General features: G+C 40.4%; 1 protein-coding gene across 11 annotated transcripts in view; it reads left to right on the forward strand.

Annotated features, from left to right (window-relative positions):
* Window positions 1–20,120, forward strand: part of AKAP13 (A-kinase anchoring protein 13) — a 291,383-nt gene that overhangs the window by 125,674 nt on the left and 145,589 nt on the right. For 10 of the 11 annotated variants that reach the window (XM_036931888.2, XM_057494885.1, XM_036931885.2 and 7 more), the window contains one exon: window positions 5,912–6,095. In XM_036931888.2, coding sequence (XP_036787783.2) covers window positions 5,912–6,095 — 184 coding nt within the window. Of the gene's footprint in view, window positions 1–5,599; window positions 5,815–5,911; window positions 6,096–20,120 lie in introns of those variants that run through there. The other variant, XM_057494886.1, reaches the window with a different exon arrangement.

The following is a 20,120-nucleotide window of genomic DNA, read 5'->3' on the forward strand; positions in this document are numbered from 1 at the left end:
TATTTGTCCTAGAGAAATGAAGGCTTCTTTTTACTTTAAAAAAAATCTTTGCACAAATGAGCCGGTGGCAGCACTATTTTTAATCACAGAAACAGCAAACAATCCAGGCTCTCCCTCACTGAGTGAATACACAAACTGTGATACATCCATATGGTGGAGTACTACTTAGCAGTAAAAAGGAATAGGCTATTGCCATGTGCCACAACTTGGATATACTTTAAATGCATTGTGCTGAGTAAAAAGAAAACAGTTTCCAAAGCTTACTTACTGTATGACTTCATTTATATGATATTCTAGGAAGGGAAAAATTACAGGAACTGAAAATAGGTCAGTAGTTGCCAGGGGCTAGGAGTAGGGGAAGGTCAGACTGCAAAGGGATGTCATAAGAGAATTCTTTGGGTGTTGAAATAGTTTCATGTCTTGGTTATAAGAATCTATGCATGTGTTTGAACTCACAGGATGGTATATTGCCCGAAAGTGAGTTTTGTTGTCCATAAATAAAAAATAATTAAAAGACCAAAGAAATATGTAGCAAGTTAGGTATATTCAAGACTAAATGCATGCAGGTGACTTGATAGACCAGCTTTTAAGTCAACAACTGGGATCAGAAATCTGATTTCAAGTGCTAGATTCACATTCTGCAGTTTAAATTGTTCAATCAGTTGTGGACTGCAATCTATGACCACTGTATATTTTTTAAGGGTAGAGCAGCATTAGGTAAGAGGTGCTTGCTTGCTGGTGAGGGATGAATGTAAAGGAGCATTCAGCTCACATCAGTGAGTTGCAAAGGTATTTAAAGGGAGATGGTACAGAGTAAACTTATTGCCTGGGATAATAAAACAGGTAAATAGGGCACCTTGTTACATAACAGGACTACTTGCTGTTGAAATCTAGGATGTTTACAGGTGTTTGGCATGATACTTTTACAAAAGAGTCATGTAAGATTTATGGTTAATACTCCCAACTCTGGTGGTTTAGATGCACTTGTTTTTGACACCTTTGAAAATAGCTCTGATTTCTCCTCAGGAAAAAAATACGTGAAGGTGTCTACCTGAAAAAAATTTACATATTATTTTAGGGACTCATGCATAGCCTCCCTGAACAGCAGGCATCAACATGAGGTTAAGAACTCTGATTTGATACTGTAAAATGGAACGTGCACAGGCCGTGGAGTTAATTTGTTTATATCCTGGCTTCACTGCAAAGTTTGTTCAAGGTTCTCAATCTTTTTGTTTTTTAATTTCTGCCTCTATAAAATGAAGGAAAATGTATCTGGATAGTATATACTAGTTTGTAAGCTATTCTTCTGAATATACCATGACCACTATAAACTAACCTTTTAGAGACAAAACATGAGCAATGGTGAAGGATGGTAGTGTATCCTATGAAAGCCTAAAACAGGATAGCACTAAAAAGAAGGCTCTTTAAGCAGAATGAGACTATTTCTTTTGCTTTTACTTATTTCCAAGGTTATTCTTGATTTTAAACATGAGCAAGAGGGAGTTTGTCCATTTTAATTCTTCAAGTGTTGTTTAATCTCTGGTTATATAAGGCAATGTCTGTAGGGTACTTTTTGCCTGAGTTTTGACTTAAATGCAAGAAGTGGTAAGGAGGATGATAGGTGGAGCAAGGCTTTCTTCCCTCTGAGTTCCTGAGTCTCCCTTAGTTGTTTTCAGCTCTTTAGTCTCTTGGGGGTCAGGGAAGATGGTGAGCAAGACTCCCACATGGTACCAGTCAGCCAACTCTCACATGAATAGGGGGGCCACTGAAGACTTGGTCTGAAGAAGGCAAAGAGGAAAAACATCCCGGGGAAGTCTTCATTCTTAGTTACTCATAGGGTTGTATAATAACTCAGTGAAAACACCTTTTGGGGGCAGAAATCTTCTCCACAAAGAGAAGCTGGGGGGAGAGAAGGCTGAGACAGGGTTAAGAAGGACCGCACTGAAAACGGCCCATGCTCTTCAGTTCTGTGTGTCTGATGTTGGTTAACAGAACCTCCGCTGTAATTGTTTGGTGTTTTAGTTCCCACCCCTTCCAAATGGTTTAACAGCTTTCCTTGGGACTTTTTGTTTAGCTACATGCACTAGTGTTTGTGTATTTTTTTCATCTATCATAGTTGTTAAAAATAAACAATAAAACATACAAAGACTGCTAAGGGATCTTTTTCTTGGCAGAGGATTAATTATCTGTTGACTCCAAGACAAGCAGTTCCCAGGAATGGTGGGACTTGAGCTCCGTAAGGTTTTTTGCTCTCAAACCTTGATTATTCACAAGGTTACAAATGTCATTTTTCTAAAAGCCCATTTCACACACTGGCCTTTTGTTTTCTTTCCCCATGGAGTGTGTGGGGTGTGAGAACTCCTGCATCATGAGGGACTTCAGGTTATTTAAGAGGCAGTACAGAAGAGCAGAAGGAACAGTGATTTTGGAATTCCAGAGAGAGCTTCAGGGAGTGCTGTGTGTAGGGCATCTGGGTGGATTGGTAGGATAGGAGAAGTACATGTGGTCTTTGATTACTGTGTTGTCCACAGAACTTGGAACATTTTGGTTAGGAAATCTGATAGTTTGAAAAAGATTCAGCCTTCTAGCAAACATGGTTGAATGCCTTCTAGGCACATCAGCTTTCCTCTGCAGATCTGAGGGAATGTGTATGGGAGGTATTTCCAGCTTGTAAGTAGAGAGCAAGCAGGACTTAAGACAATTTCTGCTACCTTCTCTGTAGGTAGAAGCTAGGCCTGCATAGAAATTTTCCGGTTGAGTAGGGTTAAACAGAAAAACCAACCAGCCAACATACGGCCTATGAAATAACATTACAGCGTAAGGAAATGGAAAATTCTCCGAGTATAATTCTCTTTAAAAAATGTAGAAGAGATTTTCCCATTTGTCCTTGAAAAGCTTGAAGAAGTCAGACCTATTATGAAATTAGAGAAGGAAGCAGCAGGGAGAAAAATAGGTTTAATGAGTATGTCAGTCAGGGTTCAACCAGAGAATCAGAACCAGTAAGAGAACTATGTATTAAAATTTATTACAGGGCATGGCTTACATGACTGGGGGCTGGTTAAGCAAGTGTAAAATTCATAGGGCAACAGAAGAGAAGATCGGGGCAAACTCAAATCCGCCAGCATGAGCCAGTGCTGTCATCCCAGTCAGTCCAGAAGGGGGCATCTTGAGCAGGGTGGGACTCCACGAGCACAGGCTGGAGCTGTCGTCCACAGGCGGGATTCTTCCCTCTGGGGGAAACCTCAGCCCTGCTTTTAATTCCTTTCAGCTGACTCATTTAGACCTACCCAGATGATCCAGGATAAGCTTCCTTATGAAGTCAACTGATTAGGGGCTTTAATTACATGTGCCAGAAAGCCATCACAAGGAGGAGAGTAAGATGGAAAGGGAATTCACTGAAATGATGCAAAGATGCCCAGAATCCCATGGCACAATTCAAACTGGGACAAAGGACTCAGTCGACATCATAGGAAGTGCAGTTAGTGTTGTGAAAAACAGTGTTGAATAAAACTCAGAATACAGAGGAAAAGGATAAAGGATCATGAGAGAAGAAAAATTCAGATTATATACAGTAGGGAATATCAATTGGTCCTAAATTTTAGTGCTTAGAGTTTAAACTGAGACGAGAGAAATAAAAGCAATAATAGAAGATAAGTTAAAATTTTTTATTTTTGGAGGAAGACATATGAAAAGCTGCTTTTTAAACCACAGCATTAGCTAGCTTGCTCGATTGCTTGATTTTAACTAGAAGGGGGTAGGATAGTGGAGAGGGTCTGGTTTCTAGACTCGAGACAGAATTTTCAAATCTTGCTGATTCTTGCTGTGGGTCAGTCATTACCTCCCTCCATCTGTAAAATGAGGATAACAAGACCTCACAGACTTTGTGAGATGAAAAATGTTAATAGAAACTAGGCCAGTGCGTGGCACTCAGCAGGTCTTAACCATGTTACTTTTCTTACTACCTTTTGATTGCAGAAAGGGGGCAACCTGAAAACTACTGAGGCCCATAGAGTGAGATCTGGGGGGAGATCCAGGTGCACCACCAGGGAGCCCACTTTGAGCCAGGTGCATAGCTTTGTCGTCGGAATTCTACTCAGAAATGCCAGGCTGACTTAGCAAATAAGGGATCAGAAAGGGTGGGGGTGTAGAGAAAACTCAGGAGACATCGCCTGGTAAGGCCAGAAAACTGGTCTCTTAAGTTGTGTATTTGCTGGTAGGTGCTGTACTCCTTTTCTGTTTTTGATAAGGATGTCAGAGTGCTTGGAACAACTGTAAGGCGCAAGTCAGATGGTGATATTTGATCTTTTGTGAAGCCTCTCTCTGTCCTTTTGTCTGGCCTTGCCACTTGCTCTAAGGTGTTGATTATTAAAATTTGTACCTGTACATGCAGTGGTTTCTTCTGGAATGTGGACTTCTTTCCAGCTTTATGCCTCTGTTGACCACCCTATAAATCCCGAATTAGTACACATAGTTCTATAGGGAAAGTATAAAATATTAAAGATAGCTTTTGTTTCCAAGGAAATTTACCTTGGCAATAGGAAGACTAGTCTAATACACACATGATATTAGAAAACAGTGCAGTTCAGTGTAAAAGCACAAGTTTGAAGATTGATTTTTATAGTGCATTCATGTATTGAAGCCTCCAGGCCTTCCGTGTAAGGACAGTGGGGTCCGAGAAGTGTGAGTGCGCTCAGTGAAGAAGGTGAGACGTGAGGCGAGCCGTGGAGGTGGGAGGTGCCAGCTAAGCAGTGAGGCAGGAGGCAGGCCCAGCTCCCGGCACCATTCCCTTTCCAGTCTGATTGGCGGTCCCTGCAGTGGAGTGACGCCCAGTCCGCATGTGGAGCTGTCACCGCAGCTGTGCGGGGCCAGAGTTCCCATCCTCACAGGACGGGCACGCGAGCATGCCCGAGGAAGAGAGAGACAGGTGCTCATGTCCTCGAATGTAATTTTATGTCCACAAGGACAGTGAAGGGAGCAGGGAAAGGAGAGGTGTCCGGCATTGCAGGGGCAACTACTTCCGCCAACCTTCCTCCCGCGTTTCCTGGCCTCTGCTCGTCTGGAGCAGCCCCGTGGGGGTGGGCTGATGGTGCCCACGCAGGGACAGTGAAGCCCAGAGAGGTAAAATGGATTCTGCCAGGCCACACACATGGCAGATGCCAAGTTTGAACCGGGATCTGTCTTAACTCCACAGCCCTTCCTCATTCCACCGCTTTCAGAGTGACTCATTGTACCAAGAAGGGGCTCTCCCTTCAAGCGCAGTAAGCCCAAGCACGTGGGTTTCTTTTTGAAGTTACTGGTACGATATCTTAGAATTAGTCTTTCTTATACCTGGAGATGCATTTCTTTTTTTGATTAAACAATAACAAAAAAACCTAGCGGTGCCAGCAATTTGATTTGCCTTTAAAGTGGGGGAATAAAAAGACCTATGTGTACTTAGCAAGCAGAACCTGTTTTTAGTGTTTAGCCAACTCCTGTCTGGGTGTTTATTTGTTCTTAAGTAATTACACCCTTTGTGATATGCCCATCTACACCCCAGCAACTGTTGCCCTTGCATCTCTGTGCTGTGAGGCTGTTTTTTTTTTAAGGAAAAGAACATGTGTGGAGACACCCTCATAAATTGCTTATATATATGTAAATGAGCTGAACAAATGCATTAAGTGAGAATATAGCAATGGCTTGATTCTCTTTTTGCGGGACTTTCTCGTTGGAGATTGTACCTCGCATACTTGTTTTGTCTTTACTTGAGTGTCGATTTCTACTGGCCGCAATAGCATTGTTTTTGTTGTATGGTCTGGCGTAACTTCAGAATCACAGGTACTCGGAGGCAGTGGTGTTTACCCAACTGTCTTTCTGTTTGTTTGCTTTTTGTTTTCATTCTCCCCACTTACTTTCATTTTCACCCCATTTCTAGGTGGTGGCCCTCGGGAGACCTTGATGCATTTTGCTGTGCGGCTGGGACTGCTGAGGTTGACGTGGTTCCTGTTACAGAAGCCAGGTGGCCGTGGAGCTCTCAGCGTCCACAACCAGGAAGGAGCAACGCCAGCGAGCTTGGCTTTGGAGCGGGGCTATCACAAGCTGCACCAGCTCCTGACTGAGTAAGCGCCCATTCGCCCCTTCCCCTCCTCTCACCCCTAGCCCCACCCCTGGCTCACTGTCCTACCGCCCACTTGGCATCTCCCTGCAAGTTTGTCAGGAAATAAAGCCTCAGCTCTGTGCCTTGCCTTCTGCTGGCATTCGTTTGTTCGTTCCTAAGCTTGCTCCTGCTAACCACTTCACAAACGTGAGTCATATTGCCATTTTCTCTCCTCCACCTCCCTACCTTCCCTGCTTCTTGCCTCTTGTACCGGAAACTCAGAATAGGAATTGTCTGTGGAGTTAGCAGTCCATCGCCAGATATCCATTTTAACCTGGTATAGTAGAGAGAAAACTGTTTTTTGCGCCATACATTTCTTTCTGGTCTGTCTTTAAGATTGGAAAAAGTTAATTAGAAACAAATACTTTAATATAATAATTGCATATGGAAAATAGGCTGAATCACTGAACTTTGGTTTGAATGTAATTTTGTGACTAAAATTGAGAGCAATGGTCTCATAGTATGAGTATTAGTAAAAAGCAACTTAGTTGTCCTGAAAACATGCAGTAGGAAATCCTGTCTGCATCTGTGGGTTTGATTGTTACACATTCTGACTCTCCAGTGAGCCCTTTGAAGGAAGGTTGTTAGACAAAACATTTGAAGAGTTCTTTTTTCTTGTATAAATAGATAAATAAATGCATTACAACAGCCAACACTTTTCATTGGAATATTTATAGAAGGTAGCTATTTCGAGCATAGAGTCTCTTGTTTAATATAGTTTTACTGTTTTATGGTCTTTAGCATCTTTCCCACCACATAGTCTGAATGAGAATAAACACATTTGGGTAAACGTTCCTTGGCAGTTGAGGGCCCCTCATAAGTTAAGTCTCTATTCCCAAAATCTCAGCTATTTTGCTTGTTAGACTTAATTTAATTGCCCTTTTTACCATTTTTAGGTGTGTGTGTGTCTGTCTGTCTGTCTGTAGGGGTCAGTTAGTCTGGAGGGGCCCACAAGAGATCTCAGGATGTAATGCTACTTACTAGTGTATAAACAGGCCTTTGGTTTTTTGGTCTGTCTGCCAAGCTTACAACTTTCCCAGTCAAGACAGATGGAGGTTCTTTGCAGAGGGTTTCTGATGGGTGCTGCAGATACAATGGCAGGGGGAGGAGCACTCTTCATCTTCAGTGAGCTTTGGACACTTGAGCTCTCCTGTGACAGTATTCCAGAGTGTGATTATGTTCCATTCCTTCCTACTTCCCATCTGGCCAGTGCAGTTTGTCTCGTGGTCTTAGGAAGAGAGGCCTTGTTCCAGAAGTTGAAACAATTACCTCAATATAAGTATTATGAAGTTCAAATGCATTTGCTCTGAATTTGATTTTAGAGCTCAGAGTTTTTGCTGGGAAGCAGGGTTGGTTAAGGATTGTCATTCAAATGGGGAAATAAAGCGATTACAACAGCTTCATTATATGCTTGATGAGGATGTCACAAGACTGTTATTGCAGCATGGCTTTAAGGAAACTAGAGTGCGTTTGTTCTTGGAGAAGGTTTCTTGGCTTGCTTTATTGAACTAGCTCTGTTACATGTGGCAAAGCCACTTACCTCCATTTGTAGGGAAATTGGTAAGGGAAGGCCACTTGAGAAATCTGTGACAGGACTGCAGAAGCCAGGTGGGGGTGCCTTGCTGCAGAACAAGCCCTGAACCTGGATTCTTCCTTATGTTTGGCCACTTCAAAAGTGCTCTGAGTTATAACCGGCAATTTAAAAGATGTTAAAGAGGTGACTTTACTCAGTCTCTCAGTCTTCTCGTGATCTTTGCTGGAATTTGAACCATGAAGAGTCAGGAAAGATCATCTTTAGCAGATGAGGAAACGGAGATGTAGAGAGGCAGCCACTGGGCTAGGATGACAAGGTGGTAGGGCCAGAAATAGCAGCCAAGTCCCTTCAGAAGCTGTCCAGAGCTTCTCCCGCTCCTGTCCTAGGATTCTCAACAAGGGGTCCAAGAACAGGCTTCATGGGGTCTACATCCTTTGAAATTATAGGCAGAGTCTATGTGTTTATGAGTATAGAGTCTGTTTTGTGAAACTCGCAAGGAGGTGTGTGAGAAGAGGTGCTGCACTATATGATGCCCTCTGACAGCTGGCTGAAATCCCAGAGGTGGGTGTTCCCACCCCTCCCCTTTTTTAAATTAAAATTTTTCATTTGGCTTTTCTCTTTCATTTTCTCTTTTCAATTAAAATGAAATTAAAGTATAGTTATAATACATTTCAGATTTATTAAATAACAGTTTACACTCCAGTCTTAACTGAAAAGTGTTTAACTCCTTTTTACATTCCTCCCAAAATAAATTTGTTGTTTTAATTCTTCTTACCCTGTTTTTTCTTTTTTTGAGTGGGGAGGGGTGTGTTAGGAGGAACATTAGGGTCCAAGTCCTTTCTGTGTTGTGTGTCAAAGGCTTATTTTGATAAACTGATCACTTCTATGTGAAAATTTATATTGCATATGGAGGTAGAAGGATTCTCTGGGCTCCATGTCTTTAGAGAACTCTTGACATTGATGCTAACCCCCCCCCCCCCACCCCCTACAACAGTAATAACTGTTCAGGACATTTTGGACAGTTTCCCATTTCTGTGACCTGTGACTGCTAGTTTTTACTTAGTTGAATGATAGGAAAGGGAGAGATTTGATTGATTCATTGCTGTTCTGTGTTAGTTTATCATTTGCTCTGACATTATGAAGGAGGATATAAAAAAAATGACCTGAAAATTCACCTTAAACAAAATGTTACCAACCTTGCCTGAGAATCTTGTCCCTGGAAGAGTACCCAGAGTACCTGGCCTATTCTTGCTTTTAGGGAGATGTATAGTCGTCTCACCCAGCGCAAGGTGTCCTGATCCCTGGTGGGTACAGTAGGGAGCGAGCCCATGTCCTCAGGCTCCTGGCTCATGAGTGAGGGGAGTGCTGGTGCTGGGCCAGGCCCGCACTGGAGCCCACGAATAGAGAGGCTTGCCTCCAGGTGCCATGCCTACCTTACTCACACAGGACAGGGCTGGGGACCTGGGCCCATTACTGGGGTGTGGTAGGGGGGAGCCTGGCACTGATGGCTAAGTGTGCATTTTGGCGGTGCCATTTTCGCTGTTTGCTAGGGATGTTAAATGGCTTAACTCTCTAAGCCTCCAATTCTTCATCTGATTAAAAAAAATAAAGGATAGTATCTCCCAGAATGACAATCAAGTGCCTAGTATATACATTGTGAAAAATCAGGATTTATTCACACAGATTATGGTTATTTCTTGGAGCAAATATAGGGGCTATAAATATTGCAACTTGAAGAGAGACAGTAAAGTATGGGGGGATTGTTTAGGGACAAAGAACTTAATGAAAATCTAAGTTTCCTCACACAATAGCCTTTGTGACTTGGAAAAAGATACTTACCCACCGTGAGCCTCATGTTTCTCATCTCTGTGGAGAGTCCCTAGTCAGCCTGTGGCACCAGGTTGTCAGAACCAAGTGAGATTTGTGCAGGTACTTCGTTAAACTGTCAGGTGCTCTATGTGAAAGTTTCTTACACATTGTCCTCAAATCAGTGCAATGATAGTTCTCTCATCAGTGAGGCTTAAATTAGTCTACTTGGAGGAGCTTTTTGTAATATTGATGGTAGTTCTATGAAAGTGTGTAAAGAAGTGGGAAGAACAGTAGTGAGGCAGCTCCTTTTGAATCCAGGGTCTTGCTCTCTGAAGCTATACGGTCTTGGGTGATTGGTGTACTCTCCCCATGCCTCAGTGCCCTGTTTGAACATGGGAGGAATAAGGACTTGATTCAGTGTGGGCTGCCTGGAGAAATGAATGAAAGAGTGCATGGAAGGCATGACACGGTGAGGACATACATGTTATCTACTGCCCTTTCCTTAATTTTCCTTTCCTTCTAGACCTGTATCAGTTTTTCATACATGAAGGACTTACATAGTGCCAAAGTCTTGGAAGTATTTTCAGTTAGCCTTTGGATGTCCCTACTTGAGAAGAGTTTGAAATTATTCCCTAATGTAATAACATTTAAAAAAATTAGTTTTTCTTTCTCATGCATGTGGTGATATCTGTGCCTCTGGGTTGATGGAACAGGGACCTCTAGGTGAGGAGTCGCTCATAATGCTGCCGCCCTTATGGGAAGAGTATTTCTTGGAAGGACTTCACTTCTGGAGTGTTGACATAATAGGAGTGCTGAAATATTTCATTTGTTGTAAGAGTGAGTTTAAAAGTATTTGTCCTCATAACTTATCTCATTTTCAGTATCAGTTCAACAAATCTATCTTTATGGAGTGCCTGCAGTGTACTAGCAACCATGGTTGGTGCATTACAGATAACGTTTCATTTCAACGTTATGACAGCCCTCCTAAAATAGGCATTATCTGTGTTTTATGCATGAAATATGGAGGCTTAAAGAACTAGTAGCCATCTCAAGGCTTTATAGAAGGTGGTAGAGCTGCTATTACACACACATCTGTGGAATCCCGAGGCCCATGTTCTTCTCTCTCAAATAAAAATTTGACAGGAAGAGGCTCAGGAAGAGGCCACTGGGATGCAGGATGAAAAGCACTTAAAAGGCAAAAGGGCTATAAACTTCCCATTTACTCCTCGCCTCTACTTTCCTGAGGCAAAAAAGATTTTTGCTGCAAGTTTACATTTATGTTACCCATCATAGGGTTTTAAAAGGACTGTTGGTTATACTCAAACTGTCTTTTTACATTTTGATCCTCGGGACTGCCTAATGAGTGGGTGAATTAGGTATCATTATCTCTATTTTATAATCAAGGAAACTGAGTCCAAAGAGGTGAAGTAAGTTGCCGAAGTCACAAGGCTACACAGTAACAGAACCAGGCTCAGGCACAGAGCCCACCATCTGCCCAGGCTGAGGGGACCCATGTATGTGCAGAGCACAGAACCAGCCTGGCGAACAGCAGACAGTCATGGTTTAGTATCGTGGTAGGCCATCCAGGCCTGTCAAAGGTTCTCAGGTCCTTTTGACACATCACTCTTGGAACCTGGGTCAGGGTCAGGCGGGAGAGGAACCACTCAAATGTACATTATTTCACAATGGAACCAGGTGCTGTGGAGCAAGATGTTTTGTTGACAGAGTGATTGCCTTCTCAGGGTCCCCTTCACGTACTTGATAAGCAGGTGGATCCTCAGTCGCCCACTGCGAGGAAACAAGTTTGAGCCTTTGCTTTTGCTTAGGGGAGAGGATGAAACAAGTGTACAAACCCACCTTCAAAGTAAGAGCCAGAGAGAGGGTATTTTCTTTTTAAAACATTTCTCTGGCTTAAGTCTCATCCATCTGTACGTCCCACCCCCCCACCCCCACCCTCCCATCCTCTTCTCATTGTATAATCTGGATCTTGGTGTTTTCAGAAAGACAAGGTAGTAGAACTGAGGAGAAACTGTAAAGAGTTCACTACATATTGAATACTGGCTGCCTTGGTGCTTTACATGTGTTCTTGTTGGAAAACCTGTCAGCAGATGTGTTAGCTATAGTTCATGTACTCATTATTCTTGTACACACGGAGAGGGAAAATAGCTTGCCTGAGGCCAGATGGTTAGTAACTTGCCATTATTCACAAGCCTGTCTTTAGGTTGTTTTTAAACTTTAATGACAGAATTTGGTGAGGAGGCATGTTTAGTAACATTGTCAGGCTAATTTGATTATAATGATGCATACTTCTGTTTTTTTTCAATGCCTTTTTTCCCTTTTTTTGGGGGGAGAGGGGCAAAGTTTCAACTGAAGCATTTTAAGGGTTTTAACATTTCATATTCATAGTTTTTCAAGTTTTATTTAAGTATTTCAACTGTAATCTCAGGATTGCACTGTCTGGCAACATGCTGGAAAACTGCAAAATGTACTTTCTGAAGATAATAACTTGTATTTGTATAACAGTGACACTTGTTACCGTTTATTGTATTTGTGCTAGGCATTTTGCATATAAATTCTTGTATATTTCATTTTCCCCTCACCCCTTTGGGGGTGGGCATATTCCCTCATTTCACAAAGCAGTCGCCACAGCTGTTAAGTAATGGAGCAGTAATTTGAACCAGGATGTAACTCTGAAACTCATGAACTTTTACACTGCCTTGGACTCTCTAAGAAGATGGATTGGTGTTGGAAGTTGGTTGGAATAGCAAAGCCATTCCATATGTCTTGCGTTTCTTTCTGTCTTCTGTACACTCCTTTTTTCTTCCTCCTGTATACATGCAAATGGCCCCAGCCTGTTTTTTTTTTTCTTGGTGCCATGTAACCTTAGGTCTTGGTGTTTTTCTTCAAAGAGTTGTGAAGTTACACAGCTTACCCCGTGGTAGCAAATTCTCTATGGCAACAGCATGTGCTTTTGAAAACATGTCTGCCTTCAGTATAGGCCTTTGTGGAAGAAAACATGAGCCTGGCGTATGGGACTTGACAAGGTGTATGTGAGAAAATGAAGGCTCAGTTAGCACTTTCCACCCACTGAAAAGCTAACCCTTAGTAACCTTATACATTGTTTTTATTGGTCAGTTTTGAAGTTTCCTTAAAGGCATACCAATAGGAATAATGACTTGAAAATTTTATCTGCGTTTATTATTAACAGAAATAAATATGATTTTGAAGCAAGGAAAAAAGTAGGCATGTTGAGTAAACATTTTACCTAAAATCAATATTTGGCCAAAGCCGAATATCACCAGCACAAAATGAAATTGTATGGTACAACTATAAATATGATATAGTATAAAATATAGTTAATTCTATACATTTACTAAAATTAAGTTCTCTTTTAAAAGTTTGACCTTATGGTGGAAGAACAATAACTTATTACCTTTACTAGCTTCTAGATTGCTCTTGGTTGATGAAATAGCACAGTCAGTTCTATAGGCATATCAGTAATATAAGTAGTTGGGCTATAAAAAATTACAATTCAGGAAAGATTTTTCAGTAACATGTTTTCTAGAAGGAATGTTAGAATTCTTGGTTTAGTGAATCTCAAAAATACATTAGCTGCTGAAATTGGTTAGCATTGTAAAACAATCATTTGGACAAGGTTTTGCTCAAATATTTAGTGTCTGTATCCTTACAACTATAAGGAGCTGTATTCTTATTAAAGTTGTTGTTTTGACATTTGATTAGCAAAATAAAATATATATGGCATACTTCATTTTTTCCTAACACATTTATATCTGGATTGGAATGGTTTATCATAGCTGTTTTGACCATATGATTTTGGCCATTTTTCCTTCTTGTGAAAATTGGAAGCATTTGGAGTTGCTGACATTTGGCGTTTAGATTTTTTCTTTTAAAGGAAGAATAATTTAAAAATAGAATTTTCCTTGAAAGACACATGGCCTAAATGGAAAGAGATCTATACAATTTTTAAAATTTATTCAATAAATGTTTATTTCACGTTATGAATGATAGTTCAAAAAGCTAATCAGGTTTAGAGTTTTTATATAATCTAATATCTGTTAATTCTTCCTTGTGTCATTTAAATTTTTATGAACATATGTTGGCTCAAAAAGATAAAATATTCTTCCTAAAGTTACGTAGACAGGGCATGCTCTCTTAATATTCATATTAGCTGTCAGCCTATTTCTCTATTAATTTAACCATTCAAAAACTTTTGTTTTCAGGTACAGCATCAAAAGTTTTTGCACTCACTAATTATTGTAGCATTTTGCTGTTATAATAAATAAGCATTTATGCTTTAACTGGCCAATAGGATTTCTGCATAAAAAGCATGTAAGGAGACCTGTATTTTAAATTTTATAGAGAATACTTAGAGAATACCCCTTATTTCTAGCATAGCTCTTGTATTGGTGATGGTAGCCTCTGCATTCACTTGATTGTTGATCACATGCGTGTTCAATTGGCATTCAGCTATTTGTCCTTAAAAATAGGAAAGCTGAACCTGGGCACATCACCATTAATCATCAGTGAGCCTCAGTTTCCTCATCTATAAAATGGGAAATGATAACATGTACCCTATAGGTCTATTAAGATTAAATGAGAACAGGATTGTAAAGTTCTTAGAAGCATAGCAAGTCCTTTTATTTAGAGAACCAGGAAAGAAGATTCATTTAGAAATACAGTGATCACTCAGCTTTATATAAATATGACATATAGTTTTTGGCATATTTTTTCCTGGTCATCCTCACCCCACAACTGTAACTATCCCTTGAAACAGGGGAACAGAGCCCCATTTTCCACTCAGATTTTTGGGGAGTAAATAGTGGTAGGTGATGTAGGTTTCTGACAGTTACCCTGTGAGCAAGGTCTCTGTGCCCCCCCCCTCCTTTTTTTTGATGTCTCATATTCAGGAACTGCCTTCTTTTTTTGTTCATTAGAATTGCACCAGTCCTATAGTATACTAGTTAGTCACAATTTACTGAGCTCTTTGGGATGCCAAACACTATGCTAACACTTCACATTTGAGTTCATTCGATCTCCCAGCAAACCAGTATTCCTACTTTATGATGAGGAAATTGAACTGCAGAGAAATTTAAGTGACTGGCCCAAGGTCATAGGGTGACATCAGAGTAAGGAACCAAATCAAGTCTGAATGACTTGCCTGTTCATGTTCTAACCATTACCTTTAAAATGTTTCTGTTTTTAATGTAACAGCATAGAATTTGTAACGCATTGCTGATACATAGTAGTTCTCAAATTATGTGCCCTCTTTCCTTTGCAGTATTCCCATCCTAGTTAAGGGCAGAGTTGCAGTACTATCAAAAAAGAGAAAAAAGAAGAAGAAAAAAACTGAGGAGAAAATCAATGCTAAAATTTCACCTGAATCTGCATGTGCATGAACGTGTAACTAGTCTAGCAGTGAGTTCCCTGCAAACACATTAACACAGCCTCCTGTTCGTTTTGAGGTGGATCGATGATTCCCTTCTCTCCCTCCCTCCCTCCCCTTCTGTGGCTTTTAACCTCTCCCACTCCATTTCAGAGGAGTTGGGGTTGATTTTGTAGGACTCCTTGAGGTTTGACACTGATGTGGTGATGGGATTTCATGGACGATATTGCAGAAGCCCCCAAATGGGGAACTAGGAGCTCTACTTCCTGTCAGGAGCTGACTCAGCAAAACATGCCTTCTGGAGGCCAGGAGGGCTGAGCGGGCTGCTTTTCTCTACTCTTAAAGCTGCAGCATGAAGCCAGGACCCAGATACGATGGGCTTGCGGTGCTCATGGTGCTTGGGCAGCCAGAAGTGAGTAACTGCTTCCAACCTGATGCCTTGTTGTTCTTCATTGTTCGTTCTGACATTTGATCTGGCCATTTGCTGTATCTCAACAAGACTTACCTTTGAACTTCCGTCTCAGTGACTAGTGTTAGTACTGGAAAAAAGGTTTTTGTCTGTAGTTGATTTGACAGGGTTTTACATGTATGTTAGCATCAAATTTGAGGTTTTTCTTGAGTTGCAGCATGCTAGACAAGGAGAGAAGGCAGAGGTTGATTGGCTGTTGGGTGCTGTGTAACAGCGAGAATGCTGAGAAATTGGTTGCAGTTCACTCTGGTCTTAGTGAATTTTGTTGTACTCCATACATAAACTTTGAGGGACCAGTTGGTGATACTCAGTTTAGGTGCTGTAATCCCATCGCTGAAGAGTGGCCTCTTAATTTGTGTTTTTCTATAGTTGAAAAGTTGCTGTGGATCCTATAAAATTTATAACAGAAAACCTAATATGCCTGATAGCTTCTGATGAATATTATACCACTTACAGTTTGCATGATTTAAATGCATTCATAGTTTGAAACTGTGAGGGGGTATTGCTGTGGAGAGTGGAAAGAGGTACAGAAGTGTTGGAATTTGGTCTGGGTACAAATTCTGACCTTCTCACCCACTAGCTGCGTGCTTGGGCAGATGACCCTTTAGGCCTCAGCTTCCTCACATGAAGTAACGCTGACACCTGTCTCAGAGGCGTTGTGAGGATTTAAAGTGATACCCACCTGGTTCATACTGATAGTCACTGCCGTCAGTTTCATTCTTTTCTTTTTTCTTCTTTGCCATCCTCCTCCTATCATTTCCTCACCCTGCTCAGAATAAAATCCTAGTTGGTACCATGGTCTGCAAAGCTCTCTGAGATCTGACTCCTCTCACGCTCTGAGACTTCATTTCAGAGCAGGCTCCTCATTCCTCATGCACCGACCCTAGGCTCACCTGCCAGTGGGTTGCCACCTCAGGATCTTTGCACTTGCTGTGCCTTGGTGGAGCCCATGTGGAGTTGTTTCTGGGACATTGTTCCATTCACGTCAATTGTCCTCCTGACCACCTAGCTGCAGAAGCCGCTCTCTACTCTGCAAGGGATTTTCTGCCATAAGCACCCTGTTTATTTTCTTTAAAGCACTTCTCTCTGACTGTAGTTATACCCCTCTGTAGTACAAGCTCCATTATGGTTGGAGACTTGGTTGCCTTATTTATTCATCAACATTTCTTGCATGTAGGAACATAGTAGATACTGCATGAGTATTTGTCAAATGTTTGAATAAATATGTAACCTAGATCATTCACTTTCTGGAAATGTGTTAGTTTGAGATAACTTAAAATATGAACTTAACAATATAAAGAAGACCAGATTCCAGGTAGACCGCATTTTTAAGGCAGTGGCATACCATCTCTGTAGTGTTACCTGTCAGTGGGCTTTTGGAGACATTTTATCAATAATAGAGTAATACTCATATGAACATTTGAAAACAAGTATTCCTATAGAGCCTAATACATTTTCATGTCCTGATAGTGTCTTTGTATAGGTATATGCATACCCTTTTAGAGGATGTGTGCTAATATGAAAATGATTTTGTTGGTTGAGATATGAGTGCTCAGCAGAATGCCTCTTAGTACCTTTTGTTAATGTAATCTAAAGGAATGTTTTGATTAAAGCTTTCAGCTCATTAATCACTTACGTTACTATACTAAATTGCTTGGGAATAGATTGTTTGGAATGAATTAAAACTTTGTATTTTAGCCCTCATTCAGCCCTTAGCTGTGTGAAACCTTGGTTGGTTTACCTATACTTTGTTCTCCATCTTAGCTGTAGAGCACTGGCCTTGTCATTGTCATTTGGAAGGTCAAAAAGAATACTTGTGCTGAAAGTGCTCTGTAAAGCTGGATTGCCTCACGCTGCATTACTTTATTATGTTCTGTGATTAGTTCCCAGCACTTCACATTTGATTCAGGGAAGTCATGCCAGTAAATTACAGAAGCTCTATGTGACATGACAGTTAAAGTAGATACTGGGATGCTTTTGATTTTATAAAGATGGTAATACTAAATAAACAATGGTTGGGATCGAACTTTTAAAAATACCCTTGAATATATTGGGTTCGTTTGAGCTTTGCGTGTAGGCCTGTATGCACTGCACCCTGGGAGGAAAGGGAACTGTCCGAGGAATCTGTAGTGTACCGCTTTCCCTGTTCCCTTCTCTGCCCCTCTTTCCTGTCACTGGCCTGTCTCCCCAGGGTCTGGAGATGCTAAGAATGTAAAACGTGGCTCCTGGCGATCTGGACGGACCTCTGGAGTAACCCACTGCTGTTCAAAATGAGGCAGGCCCTGGATGAGGGCTGATCTGCCAAGCCTTGTCATTGTTTCATGATAAGTATTAAGCTGAGAGTATGTGTTTAGAAACTTTTATAGTAATTTGACAGAGTAATTTTTATCTGCTGAATCTCATAAAAACTTTGGGTGCTCAAGTTTCATATTTTATAAATTTTATTTTTGTAGGAATTTTTAGAATTTTTGCTTCTGTGATGATTTGGAAATTAAAAATAATTTGGTCCTTCTTAAATAGTTTGAGAAGTTCTCCTCTGACCCACTTAATCTATTTATGGTACAGTGCTGTAATCAGGGAGAGTAGGTCAATGTTACATGTTTCTTTAAAAGTAACAAATTAGAGGACAAAGAGGAAGAAAGCCACATCTAGTCTGCAAAAGAGACATTTTCTCTTTATTTTGACCTATTTCATTTGTCTTAACCATTAAGTAAGATTAGTCCATTTCAACAGTTGAATTATGAGAAGTGGTCAGTCAGGGCAATGGGTTATATAAAAATACACAAAATCATTAGAGCTTTACTGGGCTTAAGTATGGGTTCTTTTCTTCAATTTTAATGTAGAAACCTGATACAGAGTCAAGTGAACTTCATGCTTGAAGAGTCCTGCCCAGACTAATGAGCAAAATTTCTTTTTCTTTTTTCTGAACTAGAAAAACCAGTTTACAGATTGATGACTTCATTGTGATTAACGTTACCAGTTTCTAGAAGTATAACAAATCACTTATCTATAGAGTCATGAAGTCTTCATCTGTGGAAGCTTGTTAATCAACTGATTTTAATGGTCACCATTACATGGAGTTACAGATTTATATTTAGCTCTTACACTTTCTATCATAATTGAGTTTCGAATGCTTTTCAGAAGTAAAACAGGAAGAAATGGATGTGCGTTCCTTTCCCTCTGTGGTAATTAGCTTGTTTAAATTGGTTGCTGTTTGATTTTGTTTTGCTATGTTGCTCCACGAGAAAGTGAAAGAAACTTGACATTTTAAAGACAGGTCATTTCTCTCTAGTGGTTGGATGTTGAACTTTTGTCTCTGATCTGTTTTCCATCATCAGTTTGAAATTACTTTATCCAGTTCACTTATTCTTCCCAAGTTTCAGATTATTTTGTAACCATTTCTCTTTCTTCAAAGTAAAATTTGATTTTAATCAACAATGATAATATTCTCCCTTTCAAAATATTCTCACATGCTTGTGTTTGTCACTCTCAATAAGTAACATCAAACACTTTATATGCACGGTTAGTAAGCCAAAAACCGTCATCGCAGATGCAGAGAATCGAAGTTCTGTGAAAGATCAACCTAGCCTTATAGACGTATGAATCCACATCTCTGTCTAATCATTTTGATGACCTAAGTTATCTGGGTAGTGAGAAGGTTGAAAAGAGAAAGTGCATTACTGAGTAGAGGTCGATCACGCTGACTGGTTTCTTACTGAGGACCTGTTTGAGTGCCTGGTGTTGGTCGGAGGGGGAGTTAAATACAATTGTATCAGAATCAGACTCCGACTTCCGAGTCATGGTTTCTGTGTTTCCTTGAAGTAGCTCTTGGTGACAGCCTGCGTCCTGCTGTCTCTGTCCTCTGCCTTAGGCCAGCAGCAAGAGGGATAACAAGGGGGGAGAATCAGCGTTTATTTTAACAATTGTTATACATAATGATATTGTTTATAATGCTGCCACCATAAGACGGAGTTATTTCACTATCAGATGTTACCTCCCACATTGCAGAGAATTTTTTAAATAGTTTCAGCTGATACTCCATTTTGCATTCTGGTAACTATTTTTGAGGCCCTCTAAAATATCTTGTTTATTGTGAGTATTTAAACATTTACCAAATGTCCCATGTTAGTTTTAACATTAAGAAAATAAGAAATCAACTAATGAATGCTGCAGTGAGCCTCGTTTTTTGCCTGGTGTTTTTTGTTTGTTAAATAATTATTTTTTTATTCCACAGAATTATGTAATTAGGTCAAAGGGTACAGTGCTTACAATTCTTGTACTCACCACAGTCTTGCCGGTGTCAGCTGTACTCTTCCTTTTAAAATGAACTGTCACATGTCTGTGACTTTGATGCGGTGTTTCACAGCCTTGGTCCCTCTGGAATCGGCGTGTAATCGGAGTCTCCCAAGGCGCTTTGCAAACATGCGGATGCTGGGGGCGCCTCTGAAGGTTTTTATGTACTTGGTGTGAGGTGTCATCTGTATTACAGGATTTTTAAAAGTTCTCCAGGTAATTCTAAAATGCAATTAAGATTCAGAATTTCACTTCAGTGGAAAATTTAGACTTAACATTGTATCTGAAAATTAATTCCTGAGAGTTACTTGTTGAATCAGGTTAGAGGCTTAAATCTGGTTAAATAAGAGGAACCAACAACTAAGCAGCTTGATCACATAAATAAATATTTAAATGACAGCCCAGTATAAACTTACTTAACTTTAATTGTACATATCCTGTGAATGTTAGTGCATCAGATATTGATACATATATATAT

This window comes from Manis pentadactyla, chromosome 18 (genome assembly GCF_030020395.1).
Source record: "Manis pentadactyla isolate mManPen7 chromosome 18, mManPen7.hap1, whole genome shotgun sequence".
In the NCBI taxonomy this organism is placed as follows: Eukaryota; Metazoa; Chordata; class Mammalia; order Pholidota; family Manidae; genus Manis; species Manis pentadactyla.